The 23,385-nt window shown below is 39.2% G+C and overlaps 1 protein-coding gene across 6 annotated transcripts in view; it reads right to left on the bottom strand.

Moving 5' to 3' along the window:
• Positions 1 to 690: 690 nt before the first annotated feature.
• The window catches only part of ZCCHC2 (zinc finger CCHC-type containing 2), a 29,873-nt gene continuing 7,178 nt past the window's right edge, over positions 691 to 23,385 (bottom strand). The window contains exons 4-15 of one of the 6 annotated variants that reach the window (XM_078393400.1): positions 22,925 to 23,005; positions 20,086 to 20,157; positions 19,191 to 19,303; positions 18,082 to 18,176; positions 16,761 to 16,844; positions 16,027 to 16,084; positions 14,528 to 14,660; positions 12,671 to 12,735; positions 7,841 to 7,935; positions 6,034 to 6,162; positions 3,978 to 5,390; positions 691 to 2,507 (exon numbers count right to left, since the gene is read on the bottom strand). In XM_078393400.1, coding sequence (XP_078249526.1) covers positions 2,440 to 2,507; positions 3,978 to 5,390; positions 6,034 to 6,162; positions 7,841 to 7,935; positions 12,671 to 12,735; positions 14,528 to 14,660; positions 16,027 to 16,084; positions 16,761 to 16,844; positions 18,082 to 18,176; positions 19,191 to 19,303; positions 20,086 to 20,157; positions 22,925 to 23,005 — 2,406 coding nt within the window. In that variant the 3' untranslated portion in view covers positions 691 to 2,439. Of the gene's footprint in view, positions 5,391 to 6,033; positions 6,163 to 7,840; positions 7,936 to 12,670; positions 12,736 to 14,527; positions 14,661 to 16,026; positions 16,085 to 16,760; positions 16,845 to 18,081; positions 18,177 to 19,190; positions 19,304 to 20,085; positions 20,158 to 22,924; positions 23,006 to 23,385 lie in introns of all 6 variants that reach the window. The other 5 variants (XM_072998534.2, XM_078393395.1, XM_078393396.1 and 2 more) reach the window with 5 other exon arrangements.

The following is a 23,385-nucleotide window of genomic DNA, read 5'->3' as shown; positions in this document are numbered from 1 at the left end:
CACATATGCACACAACCAGCCATATGGCAGCCCCTTGGGCATGCCATTTGGTTTTTTGTTTTTTTTTGGCGCTCCAACTCCCAGAATTCTCCAAGAATTTTCAAGCCAGAAGTTTGTGAGTTCCTGTAATCTAGATTTCATTCACCTTGAACAGGGCCTACTTCCTGTACAAAAAAAGGAAACTGTCCCAGTGCTTCCTGGGAGGCCTACGTCTTGCTATCTATATAGAGCACCCCTTATACATTAGGAGTGGTGTTGAGGAGTCATGGCTCAGCAGTTACCAAACAGCAAACTGCAGCCTGTAAGGGGGGCAGGGGTTTAAATGGAGTCACCACTGCCATTCCACAGTGAAACCAAAGCTGGACATTTATGGCTCTTGAGATACTGTTAGTCAGCAACTCTCATGAGCCTAAAAGGAGAAGGATGTTTGGACATAATTAAACACAACCTGAGGGGTCACAGTTGCTCATCCTGGATTTAAACCCTGGGCAGCTTATTTTTTTGGCCATCTGAACTAAATATAAGTTTGCTTAGAAAGTTATTTTTACTCTACTCAGCCATTTTCCATCCAAGTCTGTGATCTTCAGGGCATGCTAAAATGATCACAACTCTCATTATCTTTCACTGCAGAAAATGAGTAGGGCACCTCATTCTGACAGCCAGGAATTAAGTACAGTACTTTCGAACAGATGCTTTTTCTCTTTTTATTGCTGTTAATCCAAGGAAAAATGCTGCATAAAATCCAATCTGTTCTAGAAATATAAGTGACCTTTCCAGTACATAACATTTCAAATATCAAAGTATATGGTAAACATACAAAGAAAGAGAAGGCAACATGCCTCCTATTTACAGTACAGTATCTTAAATCATAAAATAAGTCCCATAAAGAAAACTGGCAGATAATTGAGAATGCAGGTCCACTGGTGCTCTGACACCCTTGCTAGACTCAGAAGCAGTTATTTCATTTTATTATGGTCCAACATATCCAGCACATTTTTAACCAAAATAATTTCCTATGGTAATTTTCTTTTTAAATTAAAGCTCTCATCTATCCCTTTGTCCCCTCACTTCCAAAATATATTGGTGCTATAAATATAAATGCTATCTATGAAGAAATGTAGTAAATCAAGTTTCTTCAAGTTTCTTTTTTAACAATTAGAATTAATTGAAAATGTTTTATCTGGCTTCCATCTGCTGTAATAGAAAAACAAAAGCAAGTATAATCTACATTTCTGCTATGAGTTGCAATACCTATGGGTACACAAATGGTGGTAGTTCAGTGTTGATTTCAACAGTCAAAGGTTTTCTTCCAGATAAACTCAGTGCACTTCAGAAATCAAATATTACCTGGAAGCAATTTAGTACATCTTGGCTTCTAGAAACAAAATACAGCAGCGTTAAACTTAGTGATATGACACTAACATGATCAATCTTCACACTCCTTGGAGTCTTTCACATTATATCGTGATCACACAGTGGTAAATGTCATAAGAAAGTGACATTGCTATTTGGTAGACTGGTTCTAGCATACGAATACCAACAGATTTTTTTGAATACACACAGGTTTTTGTCCAGATTGAAATAAACAATTTACATTCTAAACACAACACTGTAATAGCTTAAAGGGGAAGATGTTAAAAATCTAGTCATTTTTTTTTGTACTGACATAGTAGAATATGTTCAATAAAGGTACTTGTTTCCAATTTCCATTACAAATACAATCACACAAACTAAGGCAGTTACTCAATTTGAACAGGCTTAAAAAAACTGCAACAGAATTTTAAAAAATTGTTCAACATATTTCTATTTCAAAAATCTCAAGCGTTCACACCATTTTAAACCTTTCCCATCCTATTTATTTTCCATTTAGGCACGTGAGAGCTGTATATATTTTGTGAATTTTCTGCCTCTCAAGAAAAGCAAGCAATGCCCCCATCAGTTCACAAGCACAAGAATTTATACTAGAGTCATGGGCAGGGTCTGTTTAAACAGCTGAACATCCATCCAATCCTATGGAGACATGTAGAGCCAGCAAAGGTGGGAGAAAGAACAGTAGCAGCATAGGAAAAAGCGGGGAAGGAAAAGGTGACTTTCGGGAGTGTGACCCAGTTTCTCCTTTCAACCATACGGCTGTTCAAACCAGTGTAGTCAGAAATTAAATGACCTTTACAAAATGCAGTAAACATTGCACGTCTCAAGTCTTCAGTGCAAAAGTCTATTTTCCAAATGTTCTTTTGATTGAATGACTGAGATAGCCTTATACTTTATGCAAGTCAGGCCAGGAGAAAACAGCTTTCTTCTTTTGTGTTTAAACAGGTGTTCATGAGCAATGAAAAAAATGCAACAGAACATAAGCACACACAAGGAATCTCTCAAATCCAAAGAATTCCCCAGATTTCCCAACCTTCATTTTGGTATGTAGGCAATGTTTACTTGGTTTCAGTCAGCAGAATCCAACGTATCATTAGAAGGGGGTGGGGGAGGTGCATATCTCAATCTGTAAGTGCCTAGAATAGGAAAAAGAGCTTACTAAGTCACTGCTTAAATTATGAGGAAAAAAGCTATAAAAATCCCAAACTGAACATGCTACTCCATAAATATTATTCTCCTATCCAAACTAGCTTCCCCATCTTATGTAATCTCCCTAGAAGTCACTTTGTAAATAAAGGAATGTTATTATTCCAAGAACAGTTTTTCCTGAACAAACAAGCACACATTGCCTGTAGTCAGGTATTATGCTGAGTCATGGTTTAGCTGCAAATTAGCTTAACCTCCCCCTAAAGCTCAAACATACCCCTTTCCCAGCTCTCTCTCTTTTGTGTAGCAATGACCAAGGGAATAGAAGCTTCAGCTTGTCTCGGATGAACCACAATTAAGTTCAAAGCTGGAGTACAGCTGGCCCTCCAGATGTTGATAGACTGTAAATGTCATCATTGCCTGTATTGGCTACAACAGATGGTCCTGGAACATTTGAAGGGCCACACATCTCCCACCTGATTGAGCATATTGTCTTTCAAGACTAAAAGTTTTACTGTTAATTTTGGACAGTGAAAACAACCCAGCTTTGTAAACTATGGTTAGTTAAGATTAACCACAGCCTATCTGGATTAATTTGGCACAGTAGGCCATGATTAATCTAGAAGCAGAAGCAAAAGCCTTCAACTTCTGTCCTCATGACTGAAGGGGGGGACCACCTTAACTCAGGTGAGACTACACTTGTCCTTCTAACATTACAATCAAACAAGCCCGCTACACTGGATTTACAGTCTGGGAGCAATTAAAATTATTTCAGCAAGACTACTTTAAAACATATAATTTCAAAGCATCAGCCTACCAAAGTGTCTTCTCCGTTCAAGTTTTCAGATATAATATACCAGAAAAACCAAAGGGCACATTTCACAGTTATAAATCTTAAAATAAAGATATACAACCAATAGCACCCCTTGACTCAAATGGTTGATTTACACTTGAGCATATTTCTATATATCTGAGAGTGCCCCTGATCAGTCACATTTGTAAGGAGAGGGGGAAGAAAATAAATTTTTCTATGTATGGGTGGAGGAGGTGGCATGCTCATTTTTCAAACTTTAGCAGATAACTTACAATGTACGTGTGAATTCTCATTTTAAAAACCCAGATCTTCAAAGTGCCACTTTGAGATGTGCCACTAAGAGATACAGAGTTGCATTTTGGCAGCACAAAGGCTAATAACCTAAGGAACTGCACTGAGTTTTTGGTCTGCTTTTCCCCAGTCTCAGTGCATCGTGCCCATCTGCCTACTTATTTCTGAATTTCATTACTTTGTTCTGCTACAACAATGTTAAGTCTTCAGGTGTACTATAAATCACTAAAGAGTTTACAGTCAGTCATGCGGGCACACAGTCATACAATCCACAAATAGCACAAAAATGGGGTGGTATGGACAACAACAGAAACAAAATGAATTCAAAAGCAACTGTGTGGGGAATTATGATTACCTTGTTGACTGGCTTCCATAGATGACTGCTTACAATCCTGTGCATAGTGCCCACTAACACCACAATTATAACAGGATACATTCCCATTCTTCTTGGGACCTGATCCATTAGTATTGGCAACTACATTTTGAGCTGGATACACAGGATAGAACCTTCCATATCCTGTCATTTGCTGCATACCATAGCTGGTTTGGCTCCCCATTACTGGGTCATGCATCAGCCCATTTGCATATGGGGCCCGAGGCAAGTAAAAAGGGATCTGTGTTCCATTGGTTTGATGTGCTTGGTTGAGGTAGCTACCATTGCAAAGCGATGGCAGAGTAAAGAAAGGCGGAACTCTGTAGACTTGTCCGTGAAGTGCGTTATGGTAAAAATAACTGTTAATCTGAAGACTTCCATTGGTCCCACAACTGCATCTGCGACCACAAGACCCACAAGGCCCAGACCCTAACTGCTGTGGAGGCAGCAGAGTCCCATTAGCATTAGTATTTCCAACAGCACTTATGTATGATGTGCTATCGCTCTGTGCAGTGCTGTGTGTTAAAGCAGGACTTGGACTAGGTGCAGGACCTGGCGTGTGGGTAGGTATTGCAGGAGGAACAGTAGGCTGGACCTGACTAACACAGAGACCAGATGATGGAGGTGGTGGTGGTGAAGCCACAGTATTCAATACAGTTGTATTTTGATTGGGCAACACGCTGGTAGCATGAGGAGTTATTGGTACAGTAAAAGGAACTGGTGGAAGACCAGCTGCAGGAACTACTTTTAGACTGGGAGACTGAGGGATCACTCCTGTGTTTCCCTCAACATGAGGAGGCACCATCTGATTTAAGCCCATCACATGGGATGCAGATTTTGAGACTGGATCTGTAGTGGGAACTGTGGATCCAGGAAAGTTACCTGGGTTATGAACTGGGATAAAGGCAGTGTTTGGCGATCCAATGCTTATGTTTCCTGTTTGTTGTGGTTGTGGCCCAGTAACTGAACAGCTTTCAGGTGATGTCTGAGGTGAAGATATTTTCGTTCTCTGTACTGTTAAGTGCTGGACTGTAGATGGGAGAAAGGTGGTTGGCAAAGGGGAAGACAAAAGTTCAACATGCTTCTCAGATTCAGCGGTTGAGCCCATTGCAACAGGAGCTGAATTGGCAACCATCATTCCCAGAGTTTTTCCATCAGCAGAAATGGGAGGCGGGACTACTGTTTCAGGTTTCTGTCCATCATTGAGCACCACACAGTGCAGGGGAGGCATAAAAGAAATGGGTTGAAACTGTGAACTCAGAGGATCGTCTACTATATTTTGATTGTCTGATCTCACTGAAATCTGTGCTGAGGACTTATTAAGGTCTGTAGCACCATAGCCAGTAAACCGCAGCACAGTTTGGTTCCCAGAATCTTCTGAATTGCTGTCTGTGTCTGTGGAAAGCAAGACAACATTAAACATTGAAACATTTACGCCTTTTGCATAGTAGCACAAGAGGATTTCAGTCACTGTATATAATTATATTAAATTTCAAAAATTAAAGATAATGTGAAGCAGCATTTATATAAACCGAGCTAAAAAGCCTACATCTGATACATATTACAAATCAAGTTTAGTTTATAAGATAAAGTAACAGGTAGTAAAAACACTGATGAAAAGCAAAAATTTGCTGGTATATGAGGCAGATGAAAAAGATGCAGGTATACAGAATGTATGGGCTTAGAAAAGCCATTTAAAGCCACTCTGAACATGATTAAAAAGGCAACAAAAGGTCTATCATTTGGGAATTTCACAACTTCAGTTATAGGCTACATTTGACAAAACGTCCCACACCGTTCCAAAGATTACTGTAGCTTTTCCAATTGTTTTTCAACTAAATAATTGTTTAATTATATATAACTTAATGGAGAGGGAAACAGCATCCAAAGAAACCAGATTAAGAAACTTAAGTTAGAATTTACTGTATGCTATCAGGAAAGTTACTAAAGATATTACTCCTGTCTATGACCTGGACACACTAATACAAATGCACACTGAAGGGATGCTATGTATTATTTTAAAATATGCAAATACAACCTCTGTCTTTTTCTTCTTCACTTTCAAAGCTTTCCCTTCCATCATGCCGTGGACTAGAAGGAGAACTGTAACTCTCTGAAGAGGTTTCTCCACAAGTGTCATGTCCAACTGTGATGTCTAAATTTGAATCTAGAAGAGATTTCATGGCAGCAAGGTTACTGTTAAAGAATCTCTATTAATATGCATGCCAACATGTTTTTTACTGCATCTTTTACCTTCTACCTACGATGACAGCCAGCTCACTGAACACAGTTCAATTTGACACAACTGCCTTCAAAATAATTTCACTACTCAAATTTCACTTCTTCCTCAGACCAGAGGAAGAAGGGGCGATTAATGCAGTTGACTCGGTGTAATCTCTCAATCTCAAGCTCCTGATTTATATTTTACACTTTAGACCCCAGTCTTCACAACACTTGGCTGGTAATCTAGATTTCTTTGAAGTACTGATCTGTTGAAAGCAGGTGGCTGGTATTGAAGACTTATGAGGTAAACAAGGGGAAGGCAGGGCTCACTGCCAGTATTCGTAGCCACCAGTGCCTCACCCCACCCTCAGAAAAATGCCTAAATGCAAGAATGGCTATGAGAGGTTTGTTTAGCTTGTCTCAGGTAATGCTGTACTGGTCAACCATGGCCAGTATAGGTGTTTCTGGACTACAATTCACAGCAGCCTTGGGCTACAAAGACAATGAAAAGAGATATTGGGATATGCAGCCTAATCATCTTTGGAGAACCATGATTGCTGACCCCTACACTAGGCTGTTCCTTGTGTTGCCAGAAAATCACCAGTCATTAGACATGTTCATATAAAATGAGCATTCTCTCTGTGCCAACACTCAGAGAAATCGCCCCAATTGTGCCATGGGCAAAAACTAGATGAAAAGCTATTGTACTTTTAGCTAGAATTGAAAGAAAAAGAAGAGCCTGCTTGATTAATTAAAAGGCGAACAGCAGAAGAGTACACAAAAGGCAAATCCCTCACAGAATGTTCTGTGAACCGTTGCCATAAGGGTCAGAAAACAGGGTGGGATATTACTTGCTTTGCCCCTTATGGTCTGCAAAGATAATATAAGATCTCTAACAAAGCAAAGATTATGAGCAGAAGTCCCCTATTTAGAGAGGTGTCCCAAACTAGATTGCCTACTTAAGGTGTTAGAAATGATGCAAATGACAAAGTTTTCAGCTTTAACTAAGGACAGATCATTAACCAACTTTAGAACAATTTGGAAGCCCTTACTGGACTTTCTGTTAAAAAAAAAGGATGATGGTATGTGGTTTCAAATTCTAGAGATTTGGATGTTAATGAAGATACTTTACTCCTGAGGCTGGACTAATTTTGATGCAGCAGATACTAAGTTGCACCTACTCACTATAAAATGAGTGAAGGAATAATTGGTAAATTATTGTAATGGTAAATTGTGTAACAAACAATGGGAATTTCTAAAATGTCTTTGTTCTGAAGAATTTGTTAAACTGGTTTGCTCCTACCCCCTACCCCCAGTTTTTCTCTTGTATGAGAATCTTGATGATAATAATTTTTATGTCCTAAACCACAGACGGCAGAAAAACCATGAAGATTACTTTTAGAATTTTTATTTTAGGAGAATCTAACAAAACGCTCTTTGCAAATGGAAACTACACTCATGCGACATCTCCAGGTGCAACACTAACATGAGGTTCTGCTACTTTCCCCCACAAGACAATACACTACATATTTGATTAATATACTGCTTACTGCAAAAATCAAAACAGAATTCTTGACAGAAACTATATTACATTTGAACTGTTTCCTAGGCAGGCTTCCTACCTTTTGCTGTTCCTGGGTGGAGATGGTGAGCATCAGCTACTCTTACACAGTTAGCTCTGGTGGTTAACCTGGTGTCAGTTCTCTTTACTTTATCTCTATATGGGAGAGACAAACATTTATCAGAAGGAAAAGGGAATAAATTCTTCTATGACACACATGAGGTCTAGGCAAAGTCAAAACAGTTCAGGAAGTCATTTTGTGCTGACTACCATGTTTCTCCGAAAGTAAGACCAGGGTTTCATATTAATTTTTGCTCCAAAAAACACATTAGGGCTTATTTTCAGGGGATGTTTTATTTTATAGTCGTGTCATCTTCCGATTGCTGCACAATGCTGTACAATGGTGGAGGGCAGGATTTCACTTAACTAAGGTTTATTTTTGGGGTAGGGTTTATATTATGAGCATCCTGAAAAATCATACTAGGGCTTATTTTCAGGTTAGGTCTTATTTTCAGGGAAACAGGGTAGAAGAAAAAGTTGTAGAGCTACTATTTTAACATATCTAGGGTGTCTGTTGTAATTGTGTGTGTTTAGTCGTTTAGTCGTGTCCGACTCTTCGTGACCCCATGGACCAGAGCACGCCAGGCCCTCCTGTCTTCTACTGCCTCCCGGAGTTGTGTCAGGTTCATGTTGGTTGCTTCGCAGACACTGTCCAGCCATCTCATCCTTGGTCGTCCCCTTCTCCTCTTGCCATCACACCTTCCTCACATCAAGGTTTTTTCCAAGGACTCTTTTCTTCTCATGAGATGGCCAAAGTACTGGAGCCTCAGCTTCAGGATCTGTCCTTCCAGTGAGCACTCAGGGTTGATTTCCTTTAGTATTGATAGGTTTGTTCTCCTTGCAGTCCAGGGGATTCTCAAGAGCCTCCTCCAGCACCACAATTCAAAGGCATCAATTCTTCGGCGGTCTGCTTTCTTTATGGTCCAGCTCTCACTTCCATACATCACGACAGGAAAAACCATAGCTTTGACTATTCGGACTTTTGTCGGCAAGGTGATGTCTCTGCTTTTCAAGATGCTGTCAAGATTTGTCATCGCTTTCCTCCCAAGAAGAAGGCGTCTTTTAATTTCAGGGCTGCTGTCTCCATCTGCAGTGATCATGGAGCCCAGGAAGATAAAATTTGACACTGCCTCCATATCTTCCCCTTCTATTTCCCAGGAGGTGATGGGACCAGTGGCCATGATCTTAGTTTTTTTGATGTTGAGTTTCAGACCGTTTTTTGCACTCTCCTCTTTCACTCTCATTACAAGGTTCTTTAATTCCTCCTCACTTTCTGCCATCAGAGTGGTATCATCTGCATATCGGAGGTTGTTGATATTTCTTCCGGCAATCTTAATTCCGGCTTGGGTTTCTTCCAGTCCAGCCTTCCGCATGATGTATTCTGCATATAAGTTAAATAAGCTGGGGGACAATATACAGCCTTGCCGTACTCCTTTCCCAATTTTGAACCACTCAGTTGTTCCATGACCAGTTCTAACTGTTGCTTCCTGTCCCACATATAGGTTTCTCAGGAGACAGATAAAGTGGTCAGGCACTCCCATTTCTTTAAGAACTTGCCATAGTTTGCTGTGGTCCACACAGTCAAAGGCTTTTGCATAGTCAATGAAGCAGAAGTAGATATTTTTCTGGAACTCTCTGGCTTTCTCCATAATCCAGCGCAAGTTAGCAATTTGGTCTCGAGTTCCTCTGCCTCTTCGGAATCCAGCTTGTACTTCTGGGAGTTCTCGGTCCACATACTGCTGAAGCCTACCTTGCAGGATTTTGAGCATAACCTTGCTAGCGTGCGAAATGAGTGCAATTGTACGGTAGTTGGAGCATTCTTTGGCACTGCCTTTCTTTGGGATTGGGATGTAGACTGATCTTTTCCAATCCTCTGGCCACTGTTGAGTTTTCCAAACTTGCTGGCATATTGAATGTAGCACCTTAACAGCATCATCTTTCAAGATTTTAAATAGTTCAACTGGAATGCCATCACCTCCACTGGCCTTGTTGTTAGCCAGGCTTTCTAAGGCCCACTTGACTTCGCTCTTCAGGATGTCTGGCTCAAGGTCAGCAACTACACTGTCTGGGTTGTCCGGGATATCCAAATCTTTCTGATATAATTCCTCTGTGTATTCTTGCCACCTCTTCTTGACATCTTCTGCTTCTGTTAGGTCCCTCCCATTTTTGTCTTTTATCATGTTCATCTTTGCGCAAAATGTTCCTCTAATATCTCCAATTTTCCTGAACAGATCTCTGGTCTTTCCTTTTCTGTTATCTTCCTCTATTTCTTTGCATTGTTCATTTAAGAAGGCCCTCTTGTCTCTCCTTGCTATTCTCTGGAAGTCTGCATTCAATTTTCTGTAACTTTCCCTATCTCCCTTGCATTTTGCTTCCCTTCTCCTCTCTGCTATTTCTAAGGCCTCGTTGGACAGCCACTTTGCTTTCTTGCATTTCCTTTTCTTTGGGATGGTTTTTGTTGCTGCCTCCTGGACAATGTTACGAGCCTCTATCCAAAGTTCTTCAGGCACTCTGTCCACCAAATCTAGTTCCTTAAATCTGTTCTTTACTTCCACTGCGTATTCATAGGGGATTTGGTTTAGATTATACCTGAGTGGCCCAGTGGTTTTTCCTACTCTCTTCAGTCTAAGCTTGAATTTTGCTATGAGAAGCTGATGATCAGAACCGCAGTCAGCTCCAGGTCTTGTTTTTGCTGACTGTATAGAGCTTCTCCATCTTTGGCTGCAGAGAATATAATCAATCTGATTTCGATATTGCCCATCTGGTGATTTCCATGTGTAGAGTCGCCTCTTGTGTTGTTGGAAAAGAGTGTTTGTGATGACCAGCTTATTCTCTTGACAAAACTCTATTAGCCTTTGTCCTGCTTCGTTCTGAACTCCAAGGCCAAACTTCCCTGTTGTTCCTTTTATCTCTTGGCTCCCTACTTTAGCATTCCAGTCCCCTAGAATGAGAAGAACATCTTTCTTTGGTGTCAGTTCTAGAAGGTGTTGTAAATCTTCATAGAATTGTTCAATTTCAGTCTCCTCAGCAATGCTGGTTGGTGCATAAACTTGGATTATTGTGATGTTGAATGGTCTGCCTTGGATTCGTATTGACATCATTCTATCATTTTTGAGATTATATCCCATTACAGCTTTTCCCACTTTTGTTGACTATGAGGGCTACTCCATTTCTTCTACGGGATTCTTGCCCACAGTAGTAGATATGATAATCATCTGAGCTGAATTCGCCCATTCCTGTCCATTTTAGTTCACTGATGCCCAGGATGTCGATGTTTATTCTTGCCATCTCCTGTTTGACCACCTCCAGCTTCCCAAGGTTCATAGATCTTACATTCCAGGTTCCTCTGCAGTATTTTTCTTTACAGCATTGGATTTTCCTTTCACTTCCAGACACGTCCACAGCTGAGCGTCCTTTCGGCTTTGGCCCAACCACTTCATTAGCTCTGGAGCTACTTGTACTTGTCCTCCGCTCTTCCTCAGTAGCATGTTGGACGCCTTCCGACCTGAGGGGCCCATCTTCCAGCGTCATATCTTTTAGCCTTTTGTTTCTGATCATGGGGCGTTCTTGGCAAAGATACTGGAGTGGCTTGCCATTTCCTACTCCAGGTGGATTGCGTTTAGTCGGAACTCTCCACTATGTCCTGTCCGTCTTGGGTGTCCCTGCATGGCATAGCCCATAGCTTCTCTGAGTTACTCAAGCCCCTTCGCCACGACAAGGCAGCAATCCATGAAGGAGTCTGTTGTAATTACACTGAGGATTACGGAATAGATGCTGTTATTATGTATCATAAGATCATATCTGAGCACCACTGAGCCATAATATTAAGTTAAAGATCTCTGTGTTACAAATTTACCAGCCAAACGCCTGTTACATAGCTACATCAGTGGAAGGCAAATGATATAACTTGCACTAGTAATTAACAAATCCTCACTTGGATTTTCAGGCATATAGTACACTAATGCATCAGATGGGCCTCTAACAAAAATCCAAGCAGTGACTTAAGAGCAAAAGGAAAGCATTTAGCTACGCCATTTGCCTTCAGCAGGCATCACGAAATACAAGAATTTGGGCCACTTAAAACTGAAACTCTTGCTACTGGAGGAGGAGGATTTAAAATCATCTAGGTTTTGCTAAAGCAAAACAGTGCCATTTCAAAATCTGTACACACAGCATTCCCTCAGTAACTGACTACCTGAGTGTGATTTTTAGATAGATTGTTATGCATTACTGCTTTGACTGGATCTTTAGTACTACTTCTACTTACGATTTCTCAGAGTTTTAGCCATTTGTTCCTTTTTAATATTTGTATACTTATTGCTTTTAGCTTTAATACTGTATTTTAATGATGCAAGCTGTCTTTGTTCTTAACTTGAAATACTGTTTTTTAATTATATAAACCACTGTTATATACTCATTATTTATAGCTTTAAATATTTTCTTTCAATCATGTAAGCCGCCTTCAGTCCTTTTTAAGGCAAAAGCCAGGGTAAAAATACTTTAAATAAATAAATAGAAGAGATAGAATTTGACCCAACACTTTGTTAACCTCATGGTGTTATTCTATTGTGCACTAAAGACTATTAAAAGCCATTACTGACATCTATTTACAAAATCCAAATACAGTATATATATATATAGCATTTTTGTATTCGCAGCTTTCAACATTCTACATATATTCATCTTAACAACAGTTACTGGCTAAAAATAATATAATACTTGTTTTAATTCTGTAAAAAACAGTTATTGTTAATAGAAACAGATAAATTATATTCTTTTTAGTGAACATTTAAGAAATACCCAGTTTTGAAAAAGTTAAATTAACACCTACTTTTCTGGCTGCAGTTTTCCTTTCTTCTTGCTCACTGCAGGCAAATTCCTCTTCTCTCCTGTATTCTAGATGACATACGGTAATACCAGATTAGAATCCTTCTGCCAAAAATGGAATCTTGAATTCCATATAACTGTAGTGGAAAGAACTAAGACTAATATCAAGTTACTTTCTAAATGTTTAACAATTAGTCACAAATTCAAAATGAGACTCCAAGCAACCACTCAAAGGAGTTTACTGAATGTGAGACAAACAGTTATGCTCTTTCTAAATTTGCACAGAAATGATTATGCTTTTTCTACATTTGCACAGTTAGTAACCCACACTGCACAAGTTACAAAAGATACTGTCATGTTCTATTGGAAGTAGTGATGCTGAATAGAATATAAAATGAAGAATTCTTTCATTAAACCAGCTAAAGATCCCTCCCACATCAGCAACTCTTGAACTCTAACCTGCTGCTTTTGTGTAGCAAGGTTGGATGTCATTTTTAAGAGCTGAGTTTTGAAATGTTTTATGTATTTCCCTAATGAACTTGTGGTGAGTAGTTCACCCAAAACTATGCAGAAGCTGCCTGTAATTTGACAGTCCCACTACTAGCAGACATCAGATACTTCATGGAAGTACTAATTCTGATCAGCTGCACCAGTGTATGAGCACCACCAAAATTGACAAGTCCAGGGGTGCCTTATCACATCCCAAATACACTTACTTTGTGTGTAATGTGGGCCTGCAATCTCACAAGAAAGCCTGTGTTGAAAACTAAATTTGCCTCTTGCAGGTCCTATCTAAATTTACATATATAGCTTTTCTATTGCTTAAGAAATACCCGTAGACCTACATCACAGAAAATGGGAATAACACACCAATGTTTTATTGCTTTACATAACCAGTAGCCAACTGGTAACCACTGGCCAATATCTGCTCTCCAAGATGTTGCCCAGATGACAGTCACACAAACTGAAGTTTATATGAAGAGAGGCAGTATCTAAATCCAAGGACATTACACAGGTTTTAGCTTAAGCATCACGTTTTTTTTCTACGTTCAAGAAAGGAACAGCACTGTTCTGCAAAGTCAAAAACAGCAGAAAGACTGCTATGTTACTTGTGATCTGTTCCATCTCCTTTTACAAAAAATGTAAGATCTGCAAAACTCTTTGAGACATGTTTTCCCTTTTAGCATTACACCCTTTCTGGCCATTGCTAAACTCCATTTTCTCTTGTGAAATGTCAGCCAAGCTTCTGCCACTCAGGTGTATGAAGTACATCACTCATTCCTTCTAGGGAAACCACCAGCACCATTTTTTCATTGTGCAAATATTAATTAAAAATTACAAATATTTCAAATACAGTGGAGCCTCGCTTAACGAGTGCACCGTTTAACGATGAATCCGCATAGCGACGTGTTTTTTGCGATCGTTTTTACGATCACATTGCGATATTTTAATAGGTAAAACATTGCATTGTGATGATCGGTAAGCGTTTCGCTTACCGATCTTTGCACTGCGATGTTTGGGAAACAGCTGATCGGCGGTTCCAAAATGGCCGCCGGAAGAAGAAAATGGCCACCCGCAGCGTTTTCGCACCCTGCCCTCGCTTACCGAAGTGGTGAAAATGGCAGCCGTATGGAGAATCTTCACATAACGGTGTGTTTTGTCCCCATAGGAACATATTAAACGGAGTTTAATGCGTTCCTATGGGGTTTTCCGTTCTGTTTAGCGATGTTTCTGGATAGCGACGTTTTTCCTGGAACAGATTAACATCGCTATGCGGGGCACCACTGTACTATTACTCTTAATATAATATTTGCTGCCATTCAGTAATATGTGTCTACCAATATGAAAAATATTAAAGTACCTGATCAAGTAATGCACAATGTTCTGGATGCTGCTGAAGAGCACAGCCTTTTCTTCTCCAGTCTGCCACACCATTATATTCAGAATGGGTTACATCAAAGCCATCCATGGATGATGATTTTGTATTAATAGAGCTGTTACAAAAGATACATAATATATTGTGATTGAAGATGCCTCCTTCAGTCCTTAGCTGGGTTCTGAAGGAGGATATATCTTATAGCCCACCTAGGGAAATAAACATGTAACTTTTTCAAACCAGTACCTGGGCAAGGTAAATGAGGCACCTGCCTTAAGCATGTAAAATGGGGGGGGGGGTGTTACATAAAATAAGCATCTACTATCCCAAGTGATTAGGAAAACAGCACATTTTGTAAGCTCAAATCAGTAATTCCCTACAAATAAACTAATCACATTTGGAAGGGTGCCACTAGCCCCTCTCTCTATTGTTACTGTCTACTACAGTGGTTCTTAACCTTTGTTACTTGGATGCTTTTGAACTGTAACTCCCAGAAACCCCAGTCAGGACAGCTGGTGGTGAAGGCTTCTGGGAGTTGCAGTCCAAAACTCTTGAGTAACCCAAGGTTAAGAACCAGTGGTCTACTATATGGAAAGTGACAAATCCGCAGAGGAGACATTCCTGCTTATGTGTAGAGCCTACATATGAGCTAGAACATCTTTGTAGATTCCTAGTACACAGTGGCAAATATCATTCATCTGCTCACATGGAAGAAATAGCAACTGATTTTGCCATCCATCTAATCTCATCCTTCAACACTACTATTACAGCTCTCTGCACTTTAGAAAAATGTTTACTATTTTGCAAACATGCAGCATAGAACCTCAGACACTTGTTTGTTTTTAAAAGCTGGAATAAATCAGCAAAAACATGAGAGTAAACGTACTTCAGTAACACTACTATTTTCCCGTTTAAAGAGAATGGCAGCAAAACTAATAAGAGATACTACAGAGGTATCACAATGTCTGGAACAGTCCTGTAAATTATAATTTTTTAAAAAACGGAACAGTGGCTATGTGGGCAGGCATATTTCAGGTGTGCTTACAAACTGGGTGGAATGTCATGCATCTAGCCACTCTAGCTTTCCATAAAGTGTGTTAGCCTAGTTCAAAGGCTGCTCAGATTCTTTTCTCATATGGTCCTGTTTCAAAATTCTAAATTAATTTATGGAGGTGGCATGTATTGTAGCAGAACCTGTGTGAAACTAAAGACAGATTCACAAGCTAGCCCAAGTTCCCCTAATATTTGCATTCACAGTTGCAAATGACAGAAGTTCACATACGCTACTTTTCTATTTATCTGACATTTTAAAATTACAACAGTTGCAAGGTAAACTAGAACTCTTCAGCCATGTCTCTTTCAGACATCCTTGGAATTTATTTCTTAGATTAACAAGTTGAGAAGGCAGTCTTTTCTGTCCCTCCAAAATCAAGTATCACACGTGTTTGTTTAAATGAGAAAAACATCACACACATCACACTTACTTGGCCACAGGACATTTCCCATTGTGTTTCTTATGAATCAATGTGTGCTGCATCATTTCTGAATGGAAAAAAGAACTATTAAATTAGCTGAACTGAATCAGAAATTCTCCTCCAGACTGAATACTAGCCAAAGCATGCATTCACCTGCACACAAATGAGGCTGACATATGTAAGCCCTTCATGACTAGCTGCTTCTGGATCACAGGATTTCCAACTGCATGTTTACAGAAGAACTTTTAGATATTCCCACATTCAATATGACCTGTAAAAGCTAAGCGAGCGTGTGTATGTTTGTGTGTAAATGACTGAGTGATAGACACAAAAATGTTTCCTTTATATAGTTCACAGACCTCTTCTACACATTTTAACCCAACTTGTATGTAGGTGAATACTTGCATAAAGCTTGATTTCAGCATTCTGGTAGGACTGAAAATCTTATAAATTTTATAAATTACACAGAATTCTGCAAATATATGTTTCTGATTCACATGACTGCTCAACCACTTGGACAGGATAAAATGAGCTCCTTGACATATAAGCCACACAGTATATTATCCCCAAATCTGCCTCAAATTTTTGATGAGTCACCATAGAAATATATTGGTTCAGTACTTCAGTTCCTAATAGTTTTCACCCTAACATAACCATAAACCAAAAAATGCTATTACTCTGACAGACCAGAAATAATTTTTTTATCAACAAGCTTGAGATTTCATCTTGGAATACATGTTTACCTTCCTCTTGACTTGAAGCTTCAGAACTGTCCTCCTTGAAGTGTTCCGGCATCTTAGATGTTTTCAAAGAAGTTTGGAAGTTATCTGAAAAATATTGATCATTGAACAACTTCAAAAGGCATGTTTTTAGAACTGTATTTAGAACAGTTAAGTGGATTCACAAAGGGCTATGACACATTAAAAGCTATACAATTTATGTGCATTTGGCAGTAGATGCGTTAATCTACTTCAATATATCAATATCAAGGTGATTGGGCTGCCCTGTACAGAAAAACAGAAGAATGACTTACTGATATTGTGCAATGAAGAAAATGGTGCAATGTAAGGGACAATGGCTAGGCTATCTTTTGTTAACAAGGTGGCATCAGAAACTAAAAGGAAGATGCTATTATATTATGCTATCTGTTTTAGTTCTTTTAGTAAATTATCACTTACTCATTTGAACAAAGTTCATTACAAGGCATCAAGTTGGCAGCAATATATCTAGAGAATTCTAAATTATCACTGCAGCGATGCATTTTTAGAAGGCTAGGGTGATCTTGCTATTTGTCCCTCTGTCTTTTGCAGTTAACTGCCTTTCAAGTGATAAGACCATTGACTTCTTCAAGACAAGTTTTTAGTATACCTGAAGTAGCATTTACTGAACAAATCATTGTTTCTTAGGACCTGAAAGTCAAGTATGCAACCATCAACCATCACCCTTTGAAAGTTCAAATGACAATGAGCAGCTCCGAGTGCACCTGCTAGGCAGTATCAGAAAAGTGTGCTAAGAAAACATGTGACTGCATTTGTTGAAGTACAAGATATTATCCTACTCTAAGCACTGTCTAAAATATAAGAGGCCTACAGAAGCCTACAGCTTTCTTCATAGTATCTATGTACCCTATTAACTTTAATCTATGGGCATAAGTTTAGTATCCTATCCAGTCATTTGAATGTGCAAGACCACTCACAAAAACACAGTTCTCCATCTTTCCCCTACAGATCCCTCTCTTTCCTCCAACTTTACTCTACTGCTGCCCCATACCACACAACCCTAGCTTTCAAAACCTTGTTCCTGCCAACCCTTTGGAACAGAATTTTTGGGGTGGCAAGAAAAATAGATCTGTTCCATGAACTACTATCGACTATACTCAGCTTGATAGGACCAAGAGCTTTTAAACAATGTTTTATTTACTGACCTCACAAATTTTACCATCTGGCCCACCAATGTTGATGAAATTTCTTAAACATGCACATGTTCAGCTTCTTTAACTCATGTATTAGGTATCTATGTGCCATACTAGGTTTATAATAAAATGAAAAACTGGAAGTTTCTTACTGTGAGCATGGAAAGATTCCACTGACAGAGATTGAAAGAAGCTGTTTACTCTCTGATTCTGCAGAAAAGCTTGAGATGTAGTTGAAAACAGTTGCCTAAAATCATATGGAAAATCACAACATTAAAAAGTTCAAACATTAAATGTAAGGCTAAAATTATCAGTTACTTTTTCCAATAACAAGTTAGTAATCCCTTTAAAAAACTCTACACAGAGAATACCAGGTATGTGGAAGATCTTTGTAACAAAGGTCACTGTTATGCTGACCCAATCTTTATCCAGTAAGGGAGTGGGAGGATGAATTTCTAGCCTTGCGTTGAAATCTCAACCGTATATCAAGAAAAAGAAATGACCCGCACAGCACATGATAACAAAGGCAACAGACAAAAAGTCATATGTTTATTTCAGATGAATGGTGTATATATACACACAACTTTAAGTTTGATAGATGAATGAATACCTGCCACATGGACACAGGGGCAATTTGAATAAGGTGCTGTGGTCCTAGGTATGAGGAGAAAAATCAAATATGCTTACTGTCTGACATGTAACTGTCCTGCCTTTATGCACTTATGTGTCAAAGAAACATCTAAGTTGATGATATAATGTATTCTATACCAGGACACAGACAGAGTTCAAACTCCTGTCCTCTGAAGATGCCAGCCACAGAGACTGGTGAAACGTTAGGAAGAAAAACCTCCAGAACACAGCCAAACTGCCCGGAAAATCTACAACAACCATTGATGGTCTAACTTATCTAAAATTCCCTCAGCCAAGATTTTCCCTCAGCCCACTCCTTCCTGGCTCCTAAATGAGTGCCACGCTACCCCCTTTGTTAGGCATTTAACTGATTTTAAATGTTGGCTTTCAAGGGTTTTGGGAAGGGGGAGTCAGTCCAGTACTTGATACATCACAAGACACTGTCAATACCTGATGAAGTTGGCTGGTCCTAGTGTACCCAGTTCGGAGTTAAATTGTCCAATAATCTACATAGCTTGCTTATGTAGATTACTAGTTACGAGATTAATGATCCATAAAATAAAGGAAAGACAAGTATCAAATCAAATTGAATCTGATAGTAAAGAGATAGACCAATTGCACAGAATTTTACCTTATCATAGGCTCTAAGTCTGGGTGTCGCCTTTCTTCTTGCTTCTGGAAGCCCTGATTTAGTGCTCCTAAAATAGTCTTGTCAAATGCTTCAGAAGAAAGTTCCTTTGGAAGCTAGCAAGAAGAATAGTGTTAGTACTAAAAACCATGTAGCGTAATCAGATCTTTCCTCCCCATTCCCAAAATATAGAGATCAAACTTGGGTGTTTGGGTTTTAAAACAGAGTCAGCAACATGACAAAACAACTAAAAGCAGATTGGAGTAATCCATGTTTAATACAACTAGCCACTGAAAAGTACAACTCCATTCATATGAAGAAGTTATCATGCCATGCATATTTTGCAAAGTTCAAGGAAACCTATTATCTACACTTGGGTAGGAAAATTTATTTCTGCAAATGGCGGTAACCTGTCAGAAAAATAATTTGAAGTTGGCATCCAATGGCGGGCAAAATCACCCATTTTCTCTCATCTCCTACTTCCTCACACATTCCCTTCCTCCAGTCAGCAACAGGGCTAGCCCCAATGGTGCACAGCTACCACTGCCATCAGAAAAACAGCCACCATTACCCAAGTGTTCCTTTGCATATCAGGCAAATCCAACTTTTGCTGCTGAGAAATGTATGAGAAATTTTCCCACACAAAGGAACTTCCATTTGCCAATCTGAAATTGTGTCTAGACAGTCCTATTAAATGGTCAAAATTCCATTACCAAGTATCAACTAAACACATATGTAGTCAGATATGTTTTCTTCCAACATTTTTAGGTCATCAACAGCTCAACTGCTTTGGGGGTCAATCTTACACATCCAGCATTCAACCTAAAACTGTATTTTAGGATACCACATTGTTAAAAGGCTCTCTATTTTTATTATGCCATCTCTTTTGAACACTTACTTTCAGTAGAAATTCCTGTAGTTCCTGGTGTGTTTTAGTCACACAAGATATAGAATGATCAGACCAGATTACCTGACACACACAAAAACAAAATATGTTTTCTACAATGTTTATAATGTAATCTATACTAAACCACCATGATATACAAATATCTTACAGAAACAGAAGAACTTTTAGCTTCCAAGAACAGGGCAATATAAACAGACATACATCAAAGTCTCTGTGAAAAATTAATGGATTTCATATCTGCTGTTTAATTATATCAGCTCAGCAAGAATGCAGCTAATTAAAGAGTCTTTGTTTGATTCTACATTGTGTGCAATTTTGTCTCACTCCGCACAAGTTGTGTGTAACCTGAAATCAAAGCAAGAACTCTTTAACATAGTAGCAATCTTCTACAGCTGGTGACAACCTTTTTGCTATAGGAGCATACCTCCACAACAAGACAGGGGTCACTGTTGGGAAACACTACTACAGTATATTCTTCAAAAGATGTTACCATAAACTAAGCATTATGACAAGTGCAAGAAAGAGAAGTTTGTTTTTAATCTTTTAGAGTATTTCAAATTATATACAAGAAGCAGGCATTTTGTGGAATATTTTGAAATTCAGTTTTCACAATTTTAATATAACAAGCTGTATATAGGTAGTATTTTCTCAATGGAATACAATTGCCATATTCAAAAGTTGCTAAACCATTGGAGATCTGTTATTTCAGTATATATTTACACTATCAAATTTGGTGAATGAGCAGTGTAGATGTGGCGAGAGCATCTATCTGGCATTTTAACGAGTCTTTATATAGCAGTGAGGCTACACTGCAAGTTACCCTGCGATTTGGACCACTATTGGCATAGTAAAGGCAAGTCTGATTTATTTTCTGGTAACTACATGTACAGCTAAATGTGAATCATTCTAGCTTTTGTCCATGTTAATTCTGATCTTTGTGATTCACTGTCCAAATGGCAAGAACTAATTTTTTTGAAAGAGAGATCATATCATTTCATTCTGGTTTCTGGTATGTATGATTGTATATATTATTCCAAACCAGGAGTGGTGGGTGTGTCCTAAGGTGATGTTAACAGTGACATACCCTAAGGTATGATACCATGTATTGCTGAAGTGCTTCTTAAAAAGTATTTTTCAGGTGGTGAAGACCAGAAGGGATTGTGAAGAGTTCCAGAAGGATCTCTCCAGACTGGGAGAATGGGCGGCAAAATAGCAAATGTGTTTCATTATAGGAAAATGTAATGTAATGCACACTGGGGTGAAAAATCAAAACTTTAGTTATCAGTTAATGGGTTCTGAGCTGTCCGTTATGGATCAGGAAAGAGATGTTGGTGTACTGGTGGACCACTCAATGAAAGTTTCAACCCAGTGTGTGAAGGCAGTGAAGAAGGCCAATTTCCTGCTAGGGATCATTAAAAAGGGGATTGAAAATAAAACAGCCAACATTATAATGCCATTGTACAAAACACTGGTAAGGCTGCACCTGGAGTATTGCATACAGTTCTGGTCGCCGCACCTCAAAAAAGACATAACAGAACTGGAAAAGGTACAGAAGAGAGCGATTAAAATGATGACTGGGCTGAGGCACCTCCCTTATGAGGAAAGGCTACAGCATTTGGGGCTCTTTAGTCTGAGGGGGAACATGACTGAGACGTATAAAATTATGCAGGGGATAGATAAAATGGATAGAGGGAAGCTCTTTTCCCTCTCACACAATACCAGAACCAGGGGACATCCCCTCAAATTGAGTGTTGGGAGAGTGAGAACAGACAAAAGAAAATATTTCTTTACGCAATGTTATTAGTCTGTGGAACTCCCTGCCACAGGATGTGGTGATGGCGTTTGGCATAGATATCTTTAAAAGGGGAATGGACAGATTTCTGGAGGAAAAGTCCAATGCAGGTTACAAGTCATGATGGGGATGTATAATCTCTAGGCTTAAAAGGATGGTACCTCCAAATGCCAGATGCAGGGGAGGGGTATCAGGAGACAGGTATCTAGTTGTCTCATGTGCTCCCAGAGGCATCTGGTGGGGCCACTGTGAGATACAGGAAACTGCACTAGAAGGGCCCTTTGCCTGATCCGGCATGGTTCTTCTTATGTTCTTATGTACTGCAAACCCACCAAATTATTTCCCTTTCCTCTTGTCCGGTCTGGGCCTATTAACCATGGTTCCAGACCATTCACAACTGAGACCACTGGCTGTCTACCCTCCTCTGGCAGTATAAAGTGCCAGAGGAGGGTAAACTCCATCCTCTTCTGTTTTTTTTAAAAAACTACTTTATGAGATGCTATGCTCTGTCAGATAACCCCTAAAAGTTTCCCTTCCGCATTTACAAAGTATTAAAGAACCTCAGTGCTATGTCACTTGCAAGGAAATGTCAGAGGGATGAAAGGAAGGTTGGAAAATAGGGTAGTACAAATGACAGAGGAGAGTTTCAGGGATTTGAGATGCATGTGGTTCTTTGTCCCAAAACTATGGGGATAAAGTGAATATTTCCATGTGAACTGAAAGATCAATCCAAATGCTATTCAAATGGGTTCATTACACCAATTGTCAGATCCAAACTTGGACAGATTGCCTGCCTAACTGCATCCTACACTTACTTTTAGAGACCTTAACCTCAGAATCACAGAACTGGATTGTAGACACTGTGGATCATCAAATACAAACCCTTTTCAGTCTAAGAATCCAGAGCTTAAAGAGCTCCATGACAGATAATATAATCAACCTTACTCTTTCACATATTACTCTTGTTTACCCAGGAAGCCATTATAAGGTACCAATGTTACAATCTTAGTGCTGTCAGTCCACAGACTGGACACTCACTTTGAAGGTATACTCCAGATGTTTATCAGATCTTTTCCGTGGTGCTCCTTTCAACATTATCTTCTGAATATGCACAGCTGAAGGAAGAACAAGACAGAAATGTGAAAATTCTGCATAAGTCAGAAGAACTTTCCACACTTGAACATATATTTATAAGGTATTTACCCTTACACTGCTCTGGAAAATTTCATGTCTTCTAGGATTTTTAGATACTAGATGCATATCATTGCACCCTTTAACATCAATACCACTGTGCAGCAGCAACAGACTCGTTTCTTAATATATGTGATCCAAACATATTCACATAATCATCTATCACAAGAGCTTCTTCTGAAATCACTCCTATGCTTTAACATTTTCTACCACAAGACTTTAGGATGGCTTCTTCTTTACTGTCCACCTGCTAGCAGGCAATGAAACTTTAATTTAGAGAATTTTTAGCAATTCTCGGTTGCAGTTGA

This window comes from Pogona vitticeps, chromosome 4 (assembly GCF_051106095.1).
Source record: "Pogona vitticeps strain Pit_001003342236 chromosome 4, PviZW2.1, whole genome shotgun sequence".
NCBI classification, from domain to species: domain Eukaryota; kingdom Metazoa; phylum Chordata; class Lepidosauria; order Squamata; family Agamidae; genus Pogona; species Pogona vitticeps.
This window is presented reverse-complemented; position numbering and strand designations above follow the sequence as displayed.